Here is an 18,139-nt window from a genome sequence, read left to right as displayed (position 1 = left end):
TACGTAATTAGTCATGACTCATAAGATATGGCACGCTGTTTTAACATTTAATCCTTAAAACATATTACTATCAGTTTAAATGCTACTAGTACTTTTTTATTTATTTTATTATGTACTTGTACTTATTAAATCACGATGAGCTTTCATTTACTTATGACTATTATGTATTACAATAGTGACTATTATCTTTTGCAATATTACTAGTAGGTGTTCTAGTACTTGTATTAGTACTTGCTTATTAAGTACTATCACTTTTCATTAGATACTAGCTCATATTTAACAGATACTCGTAGCTATTAATTAGGTAGTAGTACCTTTTGTAATTGTAACTAGTAGCAAATCTTGCATTATACTATTCATACCTGCTTTTTTAACTTGTCTTTGACTAGTCAGATCGGCCATTGAAGAGTTCAATTAAAAGCCTCAAAAGTAAGATAACAAAAAAATAAAAAAACTTATAATAAAAAGGATCAGTAAATACTAATATCTAATAAATGTGTGCTAATATCTATTCAAGAAGAACTATAAGCTAACCAATACATACAAGTAACTATTTAATAGGTACTAGTATCTAATAATAATAAAAACACTAGTTGTAAGTAACTACTAGCATCTATTTAATATATATGAGTATCTAATACAAGTACAAGTATTCAATGATTAAATACTAGTATCTAATAATAGGTACTAATACACAATATATATATTTACTAGACTCAAATCTGAATAGTTGATATCTGAATGACAAATCCCCATAGACATCAATAGGAAAAATGTACTAAGTTACTAATCACTGTTGAAAAATGTAGTAGTATCTAATGACTAAGTACTGGTATCTATTTAATAGGCACTAGTAACTAATAAGTTGTAGTATCTAATAACAGCTACAATAGTACTTCAAAAATAACTTCTAGTATCTAATATTGAGCATTAGTATCTAGCATAAGTACTGGTATCCAATAATACAAATTAGCATCTATTACTAACTACTTGTTAGGTGAAATAAATCGATGCATTGTGAATTGAGTAATGATTCTGCATCGGCTCAATTTCCGAAAGCATCGTAATTCTCTTTCAAACTGATTCTGAGATTAGTTTTTAACAGCAGATGCCACTGCATGATTTAGAAACAATCATATTCTGCTTGCTTCCTGTTCCTTACACACCTGAAGTAATCATGCATAAAGTTTGAAAATTTTGAAGCGAATTACAAGGGTGTTCACAGTGAGCTGTGTTTACAATAATCTTGTGTCATAAAAGCATTCTAAGCTGAGGTGTAAGTACATGACCCTTCAGCGCTATTCTTTGTGAGCATTTGAGTGTGTGGTTAAAAGCTAGATTAGAGTGCCATCAGCTGTTAAAATCTAAGCTCAAAATTAATTCCATTGAGAATCATGATGCATTCACAATTGATCTATGAATTGCAATACATCAATTTATCATGACAGCCCTAGTACTTCTTTCTATTCAATAGATATTAATATTTAATAAATAAGTACTAGTAAAAAAAAAAGAACATGAAAATAGATTATATTATGTTTTATACATTAAATGTAAAAACAGCTTGCCATAATGAGGTGTGGCATCAAACTTTGTCTGGATGCGCATCACTCACCAATCCCCTCATTGGGAGAGTGCAGGAGCTCCATTAGGGGTGCAGATGCTCCTTCTGCATCGATCATCTCGGCACACTGCTTATCCAGAGCCAGTTCACACAAAACACCGGCAGATACACGCTTTATGTTCTCCACATAGGAGTACAGAAGCTAACAGGAAAGAGGAAGTCAAAGAACGAGAGGGGTTATACACACACACACACACACACACACACACAAAAAAACTCATCTCTGTTTCACTACTGCTTTATCAACACCTCATTACAAGGTTGTATTTTTCTAAACAATCTTGCACTTCTTATGTAACTGTTTTCTATTTGTACGTTACTTTGGACAAATGCATGCACTAAATTTATTACATGACATAATGCACAGTTTTTGGGAAAAGACTAATATTAGTGACAATATTAACTGTATTTTTCAGTATTGTAGCATTCAAAACTCTGTAGCTTTTTCAAAAATAAGCTACCCCCCCCCCCCCCCAAAAAAAAGCAATAAAATGCTGCTACAGCACTATTTTTAATGCCACATTTGTGCAAAAACACTTACCAACACAATTATTCTCACATTCTCTTTTTGTCAGTGTTTTTGGAAAAAAAAATGTATGAATAATATATGAATCAAATAAGAACAATGAGTCCCTCCTTATAATCAGTGTTGTGTAAAGCTAAAGTAAATTAGCAATCTTTTTCATTAACTGAATGATAGTTTAAATGAAACAAAATATAATAAAATACAATATAATATAAATGTTACATCAAAAATGAGATGAAAATATTATATTAGACAGAAAAGTCTAAATATATGTATATCCACATATGTGTGTTTGCATAAAAAGTAAATAGTAAATATAGCAAATAAATAAAAAATCTATGTAATATTCAAAATAAATAAACACGGTAACACTGCACATAAGTCCTTGTGACATTTAGGTTTAATCTTTTTATTCATTTTTTTAAATATATTTTGTTAAATGTTATTATTTATCACCGTGTTTTATTCTATACAAATTATGTATATTTGGCTTTATTAATTAGTATGCACAATATCTCTTCAAATTAAATTATATGATCCCAATCAAATTGCTTGTTGTGCTAGAGAAGTGTGTCTCTAAAAATTAAAGTTATCATCTGATAGTTATGTATTTAGAAAATATATTCCACCCTTAAGGTTTTTTGTTTCTTTTTCATTTTTTTTTTTTTTTTTTTTGCTTGTAGCATAGCTAAATACTTTTTCAAATGAGAAGCTTGACTGCGTGTCAAAAAAAAAAATGTAAATGTAGCTTCTCTGACACTGGTAGCAGACTATATAAACACAGACAAACACACACACACACATGCAAACAGTTGCCAGACGCCTTGCAGTCATCGCCCGCAACACCCACACATCACAAGTTCACAGCACACACAGATGAACCGCTTTCACTGCCAGGACTGCCATAAGCTGGTTCAGTACTTGCACAAACAGAGGAATGGTCTGCATGCTGGCGATCTCCCCTCGGTTGATGGGATCTCTGGCCAGTATATGCAAAGCGCCTGTACAGCCTTCCACAATCTCCTCCATTCGCACGCCATCCTGTGAAAAAAAGAGTGAAAGTGTGAAGAAAACATTAACTCTAATGCTAAAGGGACCTGGTCTATGCCAGATACTGGAACCTTGATGCTAATTGGATTGTATTTTGACCTCCCTTTGAGGGCTTTGGCCTAAATGTGAGGGTGAATAAAGAGGATATATGAAAAATCCATGCACAGGTATAAAAAGCTCCAAGCGCACCTGATAGGTCTGCTGGGCTCCTGAGCCGTGTCTTTGAGTTTCCTGATGAGCTTTCAACAGCAGGTTGACCAATCGAGGGATTGTCCCAGATTCTCTCAGAGGCGCCTGATTGGCTGGACACAGGGCCAAGTTACGAATCAAACCCACTGTGGCCTGCAGTGTGAAGAAGTCATATTATCAACTACTGTTTTTCATCTATTTGTTTGCATTAACTTATTGCTTTTTATGCTCACAAATGGAATAATGCAGTGGTTTCCAGCGTAAACAAAAACTGCTATATATAAACCTTTGCTCTGTTTAGTTGAATATGATTTAAATAAATAAATAGGTTTTTTTATGTGAAATTAGAGTTTATATTGATATATATATAATTTAAAGAACACTTTAAGCTGATATGAAAATAAATAAAAATGTAAATAAAATAAAAAATCACAGTTCAAATATACAAAGAAAATGAGCAAACAATAAAATGTTGTAGTGAAATTAAATGAGTTCATACTGAAATACACTACATTGATTGCAAAATGTATTAAAAAAATTGCTTTAAATAAAAGTTTGATTTCTTTCATTTGGATATCGTTTAAATATCAACAAAATCAATCAGTAATAAATAAGATAATTTTGTCCTGGGAGAATCTCATGAGAAATTTGATTGAGTTTATATTGAAATGAATTGAGTTTATATAATGATTATCACATCAATATCACATTCAGCTGATGATTTTTCTAAAAATGCCTAAAACAAAAGTAAATAAATACACTGAAATCGCTCGCTAATTCTCAATAGTGTAATGAGAAATTTATATTGAGTTTAAACTGACGTGTGTATTTTGGCAAAGCTGAGCACAGTTCTTGAGAAAAAAAAAAAAGCAAAGCTTGAAAAGAAAGTAAATGTCCCTTCGAATTCAAACACTTGCTTACCTATGAATCTTATTGCAGCTAATGAAAAAAATAATAATTTAAAAAATATCTCCTTTGTGATTTTTCTTTGTGATGGGTTTAGCTAAAGTCTCTTAAACACAATGAACCGTGCCCCACTTTTGTAGCGCCGTACCTTTTCAAAAGGACATAATCTTCACCTAAACTCAACTGTTGTGAATTCATCATCGTGCAGCTCATTGTGAGTCCGTTCCTCAGAGCTTTCATCATCTTTAACAGTGACTCACTCTTGTAAATCCCAAAGTGCTGACTGTCGACTCAAACCCAGGCACCGGCATCAACATGACGGCAACCGACTGATGTTACTTGCAGCAATAATGCTTTTTTAATTAAAATATGAGCTGAATACAAAGTTTATGTTGAGATGATTGATGCGAGACTGAACGCAGCCTCAAACGTTTCTGGATGCATCAATGCACATTCGAATCTTTGTCGGCGAAATCACCTGTATATCACTCCACAATATAGTTCAGAGAAATGTCATGCACTGATGTGAAGTGTTTGTCATTTTACTTCTGCCTAACCATCTGTGCACCAAGAGCGCTGTTTAAACGCTTAATTTCATCCGGCCTCTTTCATAACGCATCATTAGTCAACAATGTTCTTGTGCTGATTAGAGAACGCCGACTGATAGAGCAGATCTCTGCAGGGTGGGACGACAAGCCATGTCAAGCACAGAAAACGCCTCCAAATAACCATGATGCAATGCATTCCACAGATTGGGCTCTCATGTGTATTGCATTAGTGCTCTGTTCTCTCCTCCTGGGTGCAACTAAAGCCATCAGCCAAACTGGGACAGTCCAGCTACAGTTCAGCATGAATTCCAGCTGTAAAACTGTTGAACCGTTTTCTGCTTTCTTCATAAGAGCCATTATAAAATAAGTAGTTCTGGTTCTGACCAGAGTGAACCAGATCAGTTATAAAAAATGCATTACATTCGTCCGTACTACTACAATACTTAGGCTACAACTATATTACTGGGGAAAATATTCATTCATTTGGTTTCAGAAGAGTTTCAAGATAAAGATTTTAATTGCAGTCTTTGGCTTTTCGGCGAATCTAAGCACAGTCTGAGATATTGTTGAGAAAACATATGAGAAACCATGTATAAAAAGTGCAAAAAATGCATGTAATTAATGTATTGTTATTGCTTTATTATGCTCACTAATGAATTAATGCTATGGTTTCCAAAGTAATAAATATACAAATATTCTACTCTAATACTATATTAATGCTGTCAATCAATTAATCGTGATTTATAGCATTCAAAATAAAAGTTTTTGTTTACATAAAATATGTTTGTGTGCTGTGTATATTTAATTTGTATATATAAACACACACACAAAGCTTATATATTTCAGAAAAATATGTTGTTTATATATAAATATTTTAAAAATATATACATGCATGTGTGTGTATTTATATATACATAATAAATATAGACAGAACACACACAAAACACACAAAAACTTTTATTTTCGATGCAATCAATTGCGATTTTACAGCACTATTCTAAATAATAGTTTATAATAATTAAAGTTTGCTCTCTTACATTTGAAAATATATTTGTTAATTATTCAGTTAATTTGAATAAAATAGCTCAGATAATTTGGTTTTTGAAAAATGTTTGATTTCTTTTGACTTTTGACTTCAGTCTTTGGTATTTTAGTAGAATCTGTCTCTCGTGGTTTACTGCATTATTTAAAGGTGCACTTTTACATTTAAAATGTTTTACAGCAAAAAAAAAAAAGTTTAATAGTGCTAATGTGACAAATTATGCAAATGAGATGAAGTTATATCAGTAGCCCTATAAAAGCTATTTGTTTTTTAGACAGATCTGTTGAGATCAAATTAGCAGCTTAATTCTTTCCCACATCATCTTGCTAATATACCTTTTATTAGACACTTTCATTTAAGCAATATATTATGCCTGACTGGATTTCAACAACAGCAATGACAGAAAAAAAATGTAAAAACCTGGCGGTTGGATGCTGTCAATATAAGTCTAAAAGCACCACTATATTGGTCATCTCAATATCTACACAAACACATCACTGAGTGCAGCACAGCGGAGAGCAACACACAAAACACCTGAGTACATAATCAATGCAAACGCTTCTATTTTCAGGATCTCCTATTCAGCCAGGTTGATTTAGTTAGGAATCGCCGCATGCAGACTGTGAGCGAAAATAAAAGCCTGGTATTTTTGTTCTTCTGGATCGATACACATGTGCCGAGCAGATCACAGCACACACACACACACACACAGGTTTCTGCTCCAGCGGTCTGATACGATTAAGCGGGAGATCATGCGTGCTGGGAGCCCGTGCCCGAAGAGAGACAATCAGAGTCCGGCCCACCACAAATCAGAGAGCGGAGGACAGCCAATTACATCCACCACGACCTTCCTGATTTCCCCAAGCTTCAAGGGCTTTGACTAGCACAGAGGCATCGACAAGATAAAAAAAACTATTGGTTAGTTACTGCATGGGATAGTTATTTTAAAAGTGCAAAGGAAAAATAAACATCTGCAATGCCTAATTTTTATTTTCAAATGTTTTAATAGTTCTTGTAGCTCAATTGGTAGAGCACTGCATTATCAAGGTTGGGGGTTCAATTCCCCCGGGAACACATGATAGGTAAAAACTAAAAACTGATAGCCTGAATGCATTGTAAGTCACTTTGGATAAAAAGCGTCTGCTAAATACAGACTAATTTAATTTAATTTAATTTAATTTAATTTAATTTAATTTAATTTAATTTAATTTAATTTAATTTAATTTAATTTAATTTAATTTAATTTAATTTAATTTAATTTATACAAATTCTAAGGGCAGGTGTTTGGAATTGAATACACTTCTGTTCAAAAGTTTGAGGTTGGTAAGATTTTTTTACATGTTTTTCAAAGAAGTCTCTTATGCTCACCAAGGCAGTATTTATTTGATCAAAACTGCAGTAATATTGTGAAATATTGTTATAAATTAAAATAACTGTTTTCTATTTGATTATATTTTCAAATGTAATTGCAAAACTGAATTTTCATCATCATTACTCCAGTCTTCAGAGTCACACGATCCTTCAGAAATCATTCTGATATACTGATTTGCTGCTCAAGAAACATTTGTTATTATTATCTTGAAATCAGTTGTACTGCTTTATATTTTTGTGACATCTGTGAACATGGTTTCAGGATTTCACAGAAAGTTCAAAAGAACTGATTTGATTAAACATCAAAATCTTTTGGAACATTATAAATGTCCTTAATGTCACTTTTTATTACTTTAATTCTAATGCATCCTTGCTGAATTTAAAAAAAATAAACTAATAAACAAATAAACTCACTAACTGACATCAAAACTGGTTATTTCAGGACCTCTTGCAAAACCAAACCAGAGTTATTATCATTTATTAAACTTTATTTTTTTAATTGGAATAAAGCCAAAATATATATATATAATAATAATAATAAATTGATTTAGTTGCTAGGATAACATTTAGAATTTTTTATTTTGTCTGATGCATCACTAAATCATTAATTAGAATAATTCATTAAAAATAAATAATTAAAATGAACTAAAACTGATTTATTTATTTTTATTAAATAAATAAATATATATAATGCCTGCCTGAACCCTCCCCCCGTCAACACTGGCCTTTTACTACCAAAAAGCTATCAGTGTGACTGTCCCTTCTTACTTTGTCCTTACTTCCTCACCTCTATGCCATTATCATTTTATTTCGATTTAACACCAAATTATTTCAGGCATCCTGCTACAAGGATTTACAGCTCTCAGTCTGTGTATGGCAGCAGCTTCTCACATATGGTGCTCGAGGGCTCTTTTATTGTTCCAGCTAGTGTCCTCAAAATTAGGCTGAAGCCCCAGAGGAGCGTAGGAGTGCCGCTCAATGACTAAGATCCGGCAGCAAATCAGCTTAACGCGAGAGGCAATTCTCAGCGTACTTCCACATCAAAGACGCAAGAACTGCCCCCAGACGACTCAAATCTGACCTTTACATTTAAACGGCGGAGAGGACTTTCAAACTGGCAGCTCTTCAGACAACACACACAAAACAATAACACATACAGACCTTCACCACGGGCCAATAGTGCGGCTGGCCCAAGAGCTTGGTGATGGCGGGGATGCCGTAGTGCAGACGCACTGCATTCTGGGCCAGCTCTGCGTCGGGGTGGCGGCTCGTGAGGTGACGCAGGGCGCAGACGGCCGGCTCGGCCACGTCCTCCTTCTCTCCGGCCCGCAGCACGGCGTGAATGAGCGCCTCCACCCCTCCGCTCTGGGTGACCAGGGCCTTGTTGCGTGCGTTGTTGCAGGTGAGGTTTGACAGGATGCCAGTAGCACAGGTCAACATGTTCACGTCATCTGAACCCAGCTGACTCACTAAGATCTGCAGGAGACCGTCCAGACCTTCCTGTGTGGAGGGAAAATAAGAAGGGGTTTGGTATATTATTCTATTATCCATTTTCAAAATAACTACTATAAAAAAGCTACAATTAAAATGGAAAACACACAAAAAAACGATATATATATATATATATATATATATATATATATATATATATATATATATATATATATATATATATATATATATATATATAGATAGATAGATAGATAGATAGATAGATAGATAGATAGATAGAAAGATATAGTTTTATATATATATATAGTTTTTTTGTGTTTTCAATTTTCATTGTAGTTTTTCATAGTAGTTATTTTTTGTTATAACTAAATAACAAAAATAATATCTAAACTTATTAGTTTTGATCATTTATGAATTCTTATTTATGAATTTTCCACATAGTTTTTAGATTTGTTTTATTTCAGTTTTAGTTTTAATTATTTAGTACTAAATAAAAATAAGAAATGCGGTTTTAGTTGAAAACAAAGTTTGTGTTTCTTATATTTTATTTTATTTCAGTTAATATTTAAGAAAGTAACATGTTTTATTTTTAAATACTGTGAAATATTATTATAATTTAAAATAACAGTTTTCTATTTGAATATAATTTAAGATTATTATAATTTATTTCTGTTATGCAAAGCTGAATTTTCATCATCATTACTCCAAGTCTTCAGTGTCACATGATCCTTTAGAAATACTTCTGATATACTGTTTTGATATTTTGTGAAAAAAAGGTAATTTTCTAGAAGATTCTATGAAAAAAACAGCATTTATTTAGAAATATATATGCTGTAGCATTATAAGTCTTCACTTTTGATTAATTTAATGCACCAATAAAAGTATTAATTTCTTTCTCTGTTAACATCGTTTTTGTTTACATTGTGTGGCTATACTATTAAAACACTGAATATTTCAATGTGTACAAACTAGCTTTATTCACATTCATTGCAAGAGCCTCTCAATGAGCCAGATTTTAAAGAAAAAGAGGGACACGTGGAATAATTTTTGAGGTTATGGGTCGTCTGAGTTAAACTTGTACTGAACCCAGAATATTCCTTTCTCATTAATCTTTTTAATACATCATGAATGATCAGTGACAGTGCAAAAGATTAACATAAAAACACAATACATCAAGAATCAGACAGTCATAACTGCTAATTATCACAAATGAAAGACATGATCGAAGAGGAGGAGACTGAGATAAGAAACAAATGAAAGAGGAGAGGCAGTGAAAGAACGAGATAAGACAGAACGTGAAAGATTAGAGACAGACAGATGCTCAACACATTTAAATTCTGCTCACTTTCGGTGGGAGCAGAAGGAGACGCGGCCGCTAATAGTTGCTTTTGTTCCTCAAATTTAATAATAAGGGCGAAAATGATAACCTGTATATCATTAATTGTGCATTTTCTGGGCCACTGAATTCTGAGTAGCAGTGATGAGGGACAAATTGTGTGGAGGTGAGGAACAATTATGAAAACCACAAGTCGCCTGAACTATAAAAGCTTTAGGAAGTACAGAGGAAAAACTGTCAGTCTGCATGAAAGCTGTTCGGTGGCTTTCAAGCTCTGACTGCACATTTAATAACTGAATGCAATCCTGAAAATGCTAATGTTATTTCATTTGTAAGCAAATATTCTAATTATCTGCTTTATAGAGCCATTTCACAATCACATTCAGTATAGAATCATGATTGATTAATTTTCTCTAGAGGACAATTTGCTTAAAAACACTAACAAGGTAGAACACAAAACAGCTAACAGCTTTTTCTTTCAAAAGCAACTTTTGGGTGGTTGCTAGGATGCCCTGGGCAGTTGCTAGGCAGTTAATGGAATGTTCGGGGTGTTTTCTGGGTGTTTGCCAGGCTTTCTTTCTTTTCAACCAAAAATTAATTTTACATTTATTCATTTAGCAGATGCTTTTATCCAAAGCGACTTACAGATGAAGACAGTGGAAGCAATCAAAAACAACAAAAAGAGAAATGATATATAAGTGCTATAACAAGTCTCAGTTAGGTTAACACAGTACACGTAGCATGGGATTTTAAATAATATAATAAATAAAAAGAAAACAGATAGAATTAAAAAAAGAATAGAGCAAGCTTGTGTTAGAGGTCTTTACACATACACACACACACACACACACATACAATTGCATAATTAATTAAAAGAAAATAGAATACAAAAAGATTAGAAAGGTAGTTAGATTTTTTTAAAGAATAGAATTAGAATAGTGAATAATTAATTTTGTCATTAATTATTCACCTTCGTGTTTTTTCAAACCCATAAGACCTTGTGGTACTCTTGTGAATGCGAAAAATGACATTGAAAAGAAGAATTGTTATATAAAGTTATTTTTATTTTAGTTGCACACAAAATTAAGTTGGAACCACTGATGCCACATGAGCTATTTTAATAATGTCCTTACTACCTTTTTGGGTCTTGAACGTGTGAGTTACGTTGCTGTCTATGAAGGGTCAGAAAGCTCTCGGATTTCATCAAATATATCTTAATTTGTATTGCAAAAATGAATGAAGGTCTTACTGGTTTGGAAGGACATGAGGGTGAGCAATTAATGAGAGAATGTAAATTTTTGGGTGAACTATCCTTCAGGCCATCCAAGATGTAGGTGACTTTTTTTCATTAGAAGAACAAGATTTTTAGCTGTAACCGTTCATAAAATGCAAAGTCAGCGGCTGCTGGTTTTGAAGAATAATCAGTTTCCGACTGTTCATTTCTGGTTCAAATAACTGATTCTTCAGTTGTTGTTTTTTTGGTAATCAAACGATGATGTAATGTATACAGGATTATATTTTTAAAGCACCCAATACTGATGTGAAACAGCGATGTTTTATATGTCAGAAGCACATAAAGTGAATACACTAGTTTTACTTGGCTCACCTTTTTACACAAACAAAGAGAAACCATAACAACTTTCATTTTGGCATTTTATTCAAGTGCTGGGTTCACACATGCTCATATAAGTGACTTTTTTGGTCTTCAGTTCGAGTCTGATCTGTTTCCTAAGTTCAGTGATTTTGGAGGAACTGGAGTGCACAAATCAGCATCATATGATCATATACAACAGTATTTTGGCTCATTTCGAGTCAGAGTGACTGTAAGGCTTCAGAAAGTTTTTTTGTTTTGTAACAAACAGTTTTAGATGGTTCAGTTTGGTGAGCTGGCTCAAATGGTTCATTAAAAAGAACCTGTTCAACAGAATGATTCTTTTGCAAACCTTATATCACTCTGTGGTTTTTGATCATTTTTTAGTTTCTTGCACCGACCGATCATTTCGCTTCATAAGATCTCAAGATATCATCAGGAGCCATTGGTATTCATTTTGTGCTCCTTGACATGCTTTTTTATTCTCAAGAACCAACCACTTGGATTTTTATGAATCACCAAGGACCACGATGTCAGCTAAAAATATGCAGTGACACTTTATTTTAAGGTGTCCTTGTTACACATTACATGTGCTTACTATTAAATTATGCATTATTACATGCATGTAACCCTAAGCCAAACACTAACCCTAACCATATACCTAACCATGGTTAATTAATATTACTCAGTACTTAAATGTATACTAACACTGTAACAAGGACACCTTAAAATAAAGTGTAACTAAATCTGCTTTACTGTTCTATTGAAGGAAAAAAGTCTTGGATGACCTGAGGGTGAGTGAACAAACAGTAGATTTTAGTTTTTTGGGTGGACTGTCCCTTTAAGTACAATGCACCATTTAACAACATATGGTCTACAGACTGAAAGAGCCTGTTTTACCTGCTTGGTTGCAGCGTCAGAGAGGTTCCTCAGGGTCCACAGGCAGTTCTGTGTCAGACGCTGACTCGAACCTGTGAGATGTTGGCCGAGAGCCTGCATACCTCCTGCCAAATGGAGAGAAAAAGGCTTAGAGTCCATATTTATCGGACACAGCCACAAAAAAAAAGAAGAAAGGACAGAACTATCCAGCTACACAACCTGCTCTAAAAAGAAGAAGGCTGTATTTCTCCATGGATTAGCCATTGTCTGCCAAAGGGAGAGAAATGTCTTTTGGAGTCTGTGCAGATAAACTAAAAGCCACATGGCTTAGGAAGATAAAAGACGGGAGGAGATTAGGAGACATCCTTGAAAACTGCCTCTCATCCAGTGTTGTAACTACCAGATCCTAAGCGCTTTCTCAAGACGGGCGTACCTCATATGGGAAGACGCCATAACTGTGAAGACTTTTCTGAGAACAGCTCTGGCAGGCATGAAAGAGCGAGATATTTTAGCCCTGCAACCTTTGTCGTTGTATATCGAAGTATTAATTCGCTGAAAGGTCAGCGTTAATAAAGTAACATCCATAAGGGATGGCATGATTGCTGTGAAGCGGTCCTGACAGGTTGATAAAAGGGGGGTTTTACATTACAGCTCCTGTAATATTAGTTTGAATGGAAAATCTTGAGTTGAGTTCAATGGCTAATTCATGTGTTGTTGGGTTTAACACATGTGCTGTTAAAATGTCGAGTCATGGTGTTCATGATGCAGATTCAACTTTGTTTTATAATGTGTCCCAATCCCATTTTCCTTCTCTCCTCCAAAAATGTGGTACTCTCCACTGTCTTTCACAGTCATAAAAACCGGAAAATATTAGTCATGGTACAGTAATAAAAAGAAAAGCTACAGCAATTTTCTAAAGATTTCTGGCCATGCTGCGCAAAGAAGCCCAGAAAAGCTGAATCATCCATCGATTTGCATTCAAAGATTTTTTCAAAACTATGTTGTTGTTTTTTTTTTAATAATGCTCTTATTCAGCAAGATCGAAAGTGGCATTAAAGACATTTATAATGATACAAAATATATTATTAGAATGGTTTATAGAATTGTCAGGTGACAAACAAATGGAAATCATCTGTAGCAATCGCAGAAACAATTAATAAAGTTAAGGCAAATACATTCATTAGAAGTGGGGGGAAAAAGGCAAAAAGCTCCCTACATCCTCAGACAAAGAACCCAGACAAAATGAGAAGGAGATTGCGATATTAAAGAGAAATTATACAAACACTCCCAAGAGAACAGTACTTGGGAATGAAAGAAAAAGAGATAAGAATATTCCTCTAGGGTCTAAGAAAAAAAAAGGGGAAAAGAGCGTTATAAGAAGAATGTGAGACACACATTCACTCACCAGCGTCAACAATAGCCGGCTTGTTGCTTGGACAGACAGAAAGCACCTTCAGGACTCTGCTGGTGGTCCACAGGAGCTTCTCATAGTTGTGGTTTCTCATAATGAACACCAAGCTTTCTGGCCCACCATTTGCCAGGATGATCAACTGTGAAAAGAGAAAAAACACACAGATTAAGGGTAAAATATCCTCTATGCAAGCACTCTCTCTGTCTCTGAGGCTGGAGATGATATGACACCTTGCTCTCCTGATTGCCGTAAGACAGCAGCTGCAGACAGTCTGTGGTGATGGCCAGGAACTTGGGGTTGGTTTTTTTCAGAAGAGGGACCATCCTTTGCAGTCCATCGGCCAGACGCACCGCCATCTTGGCTCCCTCCTGGTGCAGTAACAGGTTGTGTAACGTGGTGATGGCGTAGAACAGCACTGACTCCATAGGGGAACTGAAGAAAGAGGATTTATACCATTTTTCTAAATTCGACAGATTTTAACACCCCGAACCACCATGATGAAGCTTTCATTAGCTTTCCTATCATATGTAGCTGAAAAACTTGTTATTAAAATGTGATCTGTAAAATATTTACTGTCTACTAAGTTAATTAAGTAGCGTTTGCTTAAAAGGGTTAAAAAAGTGAATTATGTATTTTTTGCAAAAAAAAAAAAAAAAAAGTGAAAGGCAAAAAAAACAGTTCTTGAAGTTCTTCAAAACATGAAGGAGCAAAAGATGAAAATTATTAATAGTACATTATTAATAATACATAACACATGTATACTTCCTATTTTTCATTTTTTACTAAATATTTCTGATTAAAATAAGTAAAATATCAAAATTATTATATTAAAGAAAATAGAATAGAATTTTCGCATTGACGGGAAGGAGAGATGAACATTATTATTATTATTATTACAACTATGCTGATTAATAATATTATTTATTAACTAATAAAATAAATGAAAATGGTTTATTATTTAAAATGAAATATCAAAATTAAGCATTGTTATTAAAGCTATTATTATAGATTATATAATAAAACACAAATTAACAATTTTCATTTTCATGAACATTAATATTAACAGAATTTTGATTATTATCAATGATTAAATATTATGTAAATAATAAATTTATTATTACAATACATTATAAATATATTGTCATATATAGTTGTTATGTTATTATAGATATTTTAATATAATAAACTTCAATAACAATTTAATTGTTGCTTTTGATTTCATACCATTAAAATGCATCCGTCAATATTCTTTCCACAGTATCCCAGACCTCAGTTTGAAGCGAAAAGTACTATATTATTTATTGTTTACATTTACTTTTACAGGTACAGCTCAAATACAGCTTAGAGAAAAACACACAGACCTGCCATCAGTTATCAAGATGCACAAACAGCAATGTTGTCCCAGAGCTACAGAAAAACCAGTCTCCAAATGGCTTGCTTCCAGTCGTCTGTGCATATTAATCTACATCATAAAAGAGTGTCTTCACACCAGAAAAATTACACACCACACACACCACCTTTAATCAAAGCAGTCGCATGCAGCAACCTTTAAGATATCATCCTTGAGCAAGACATTTAGCCACAGACTGCAGCGAGCAGACTGTCGCTGTAGCTTAATATGGTGATACCCTGTCAAAGTTGCGGCGGCCCTGGATGCATGGTCATAAAGATCCTGCTCTACTCTATTATCTCAACATCTGCTGCAAATGGGCTTTCTGACAAAGCTAATTTCCCATCAGAGTCCAAATATATCTGTAAAATACAGCTCTGCTATAGCCCTCACTGCAGTCTAGTGGACACTTAGTTTCATATACAGAAAAAGTACACACTGTCCTGCTTTAGCATTGTTCAGTCACAGCATTCATCAAAATGCACCAGAGGTTAGGAGATGAAGGAAATGCAAATGAATGTGCACCACAACCAGAGAAGACCTAAGCACGCTCACCAAGCTTAATACACGACAGGTTGACCAAACCCGAAGCGGAAGGATTATGACTTCCCTGCTGACCGTCTTAAAACCAGTGTGAGTTTCTATGCCGGTCCAAGCTGGTTAGAGCTGGTTTTGGTGATGCATGGTCCGTCTAAGGGCTCTCATAGGAACTGCGAGCGTCCATCAAACATTTGCCACTATTCAAACGAAACCATTTGTCTGTCCATGTACAGTCAAGGGACTAATTAAAACATGAAAGCATTAGACCGGCAAGGTATCTGTCGTTCATCATTTATCTAATATCACAGATACAGAAGTCAACACTGGGTATCTGCCTTTTCAGAGATAAAAATGTGATATTTATTAGCCTTTGATATTCAGTTCTCTGAGATGGCTTTTATCATTTTACATGAAAACATTATTTGGACCAAACAGCGATTTTTATGAAGTAGATGTTTAATGCACAGATCTTGTTGAAATAGTCCATTTCAATGTTTTAAAAATACTGTTTTCTTATAAGAATATTTATTTAATCATTTATTAATATGAAACAATATACACATTATATATTTGTGTATCTGTCATTGCATTACAAATATATATACATATCTTTTTATTTTTAAAAAATTTCTAATTTATTTCTATAAAATCTTTTATGTATTTATTAAATTTTAGTAAAATTACTTAAAATTTTAAATAAATAATAATATAATTGATTTAATATATTTGTTATATTAATGACATTTATTATATATTTGGTATTTTGTTTTTTATATATATATATATATATATATATATATATATATATACACACACATTAAAATCAATTATATTATTATGTCTTTACATTATATTATACAGCCAATTCAACCTAAAATAATACAATTGAAACAATAAAAAGTTACAGCTAAAAAAAAGGTAATGTCTATTTAGCTTTTTTTTTTTCAAGTTTTTGTTATATTTCAGTTAACGTATATATATATATATATATATATATATATATATATATATATATATATATACGACTTACAGTGCATTCAGGCTATCAATTTTTACATATCATGTGTTCCCAGGGAATCGAACCCCAACCTTGCGCTTGCTTGCTTGTTAGCGCAGTGCTCTACCATTTGAGCTACAGGAACACATATACGTTAACTGAAATATAACAAAATCAAAATCCACAAATTTTTTCTTATATTCTGGCTGGCATGTAAATGTATCACATTAAAGAAGTAAAACACCATGAGTTAAATCCTCAGGCACACACTGACCTGAGCATGCGCACTAGTGCAGGGATGCCGCCTGATTTGAAGATGGCCAGCAGTCCCTCGCGCTGGTGGGAGAGGCTGTGCAGGACGCTGGCAGCGCAGCGTGCCGTCTCCAGGTCTCCGGTGTTCTGCATGGCCCTCACCACAGCCGACACCATCTGAGGAGACTGCATGAGCACACGGCGAGACGCCTCCTTCCGCGTAAGCTGGTTCACAATCAGTGCTGCCTTGTTTACCACCACCTGCAACAGTAAAAGAAAATCTTGCACGTCAAAAAAACTTTATGTTCAGCAAGTCTGGTATTCGGATGTATCCGTCTAATCATAAGCAGTTTATTTAAAGGAACAGTTCACCTAAAATTTTACATTTGCTAAAAATAAGTACTTAGCTTCAGGCTATCCATTATGTAAATGAGTTTGTTTCTTTTTGGGAACAGATTTGGAGAAATTAAGCAAAACATCAGAAAACGGATCCTTTGTAGTGAATGGGTGCCGTTGGAATGAGAGTCGAGAAAGCAATATTATGGATAGATGACTCATATTTTAGCCCACAAGCAACAGTTTAAAATAATTTAAAAAAAAATGTCTTAATGATGGATTTTTGTTTCTTACATGCGTCTGCTTCAAAATATGTGAATTGATGGAATGGAATGGAGTGGTGTGGATTAATGTGATGTTTTTATCAGCTGTTTGGACTCTCATTCTGACGGCACCCATTCACTGCAGAGGATACATTGGTGAGTAAGTGATGTGATGCTACATTTCTCCTAATCTCTCCTAGAAACAAACTGATCTACATCTCAGATGGCCTTGGGGTGAGTAAATGTTCAGAAAATAATAATTTTTGGGTGAACTGTTCCTTTAAGGAACCAAATTCCACGACTAATGACTCATCACAGTATTAAAATTGCTCAATGTATATAAAACTGGAAAATGTGTTCTCGAAAGAAGAAACTGTAAAGTGTTAATATGCAAAAACATGCAAAAATATGCAAAATTATTCACACGGTGTGAATA

General features: G+C 33.8%; 1 protein-coding gene across 2 annotated transcripts in view; it reads right to left on the bottom strand.

Moving 5' to 3' along the window:
- LOC113119812 (junction plakoglobin-like) overlaps positions 1 to 18,139 on the bottom strand; it is a 63,469-nt gene that overhangs the window by 4,807 nt on the left and 40,523 nt on the right. For both annotated transcript variants that reach the window (XM_026289479.1, XM_026289480.1), the window contains exons 5-12: positions 17,127 to 17,365; positions 14,156 to 14,357; positions 13,920 to 14,064; positions 12,536 to 12,639; positions 8,418 to 8,756; positions 3,390 to 3,542; positions 3,072 to 3,191; positions 1,616 to 1,766 (exon numbers count right to left, since the gene is read on the bottom strand). In XM_026289479.1, the coding sequence (XP_026145264.1) occupies positions 1,616 to 1,766; positions 3,072 to 3,191; positions 3,390 to 3,542; positions 8,418 to 8,756; positions 12,536 to 12,639; positions 13,920 to 14,064; positions 14,156 to 14,357; positions 17,127 to 17,365 (1,453 nt within the window). The remainder of the gene's footprint in view (positions 1 to 1,615; positions 1,767 to 3,071; positions 3,192 to 3,389; positions 3,543 to 8,417; positions 8,757 to 12,535; positions 12,640 to 13,919; positions 14,065 to 14,155; positions 14,358 to 17,126; positions 17,366 to 18,139) is intronic.

This window comes from Carassius auratus, chromosome 19 (genome assembly GCF_003368295.1).
Source record: "Carassius auratus strain Wakin chromosome 19, ASM336829v1, whole genome shotgun sequence".
In the NCBI taxonomy this organism is placed as follows: Eukaryota; Metazoa; Chordata; class Actinopteri; order Cypriniformes; family Cyprinidae; genus Carassius; species Carassius auratus.
The sequence above is the reverse complement of the archived record's forward strand: the minus strand, read 5'-3'. Positions and strand labels throughout refer to the sequence as shown.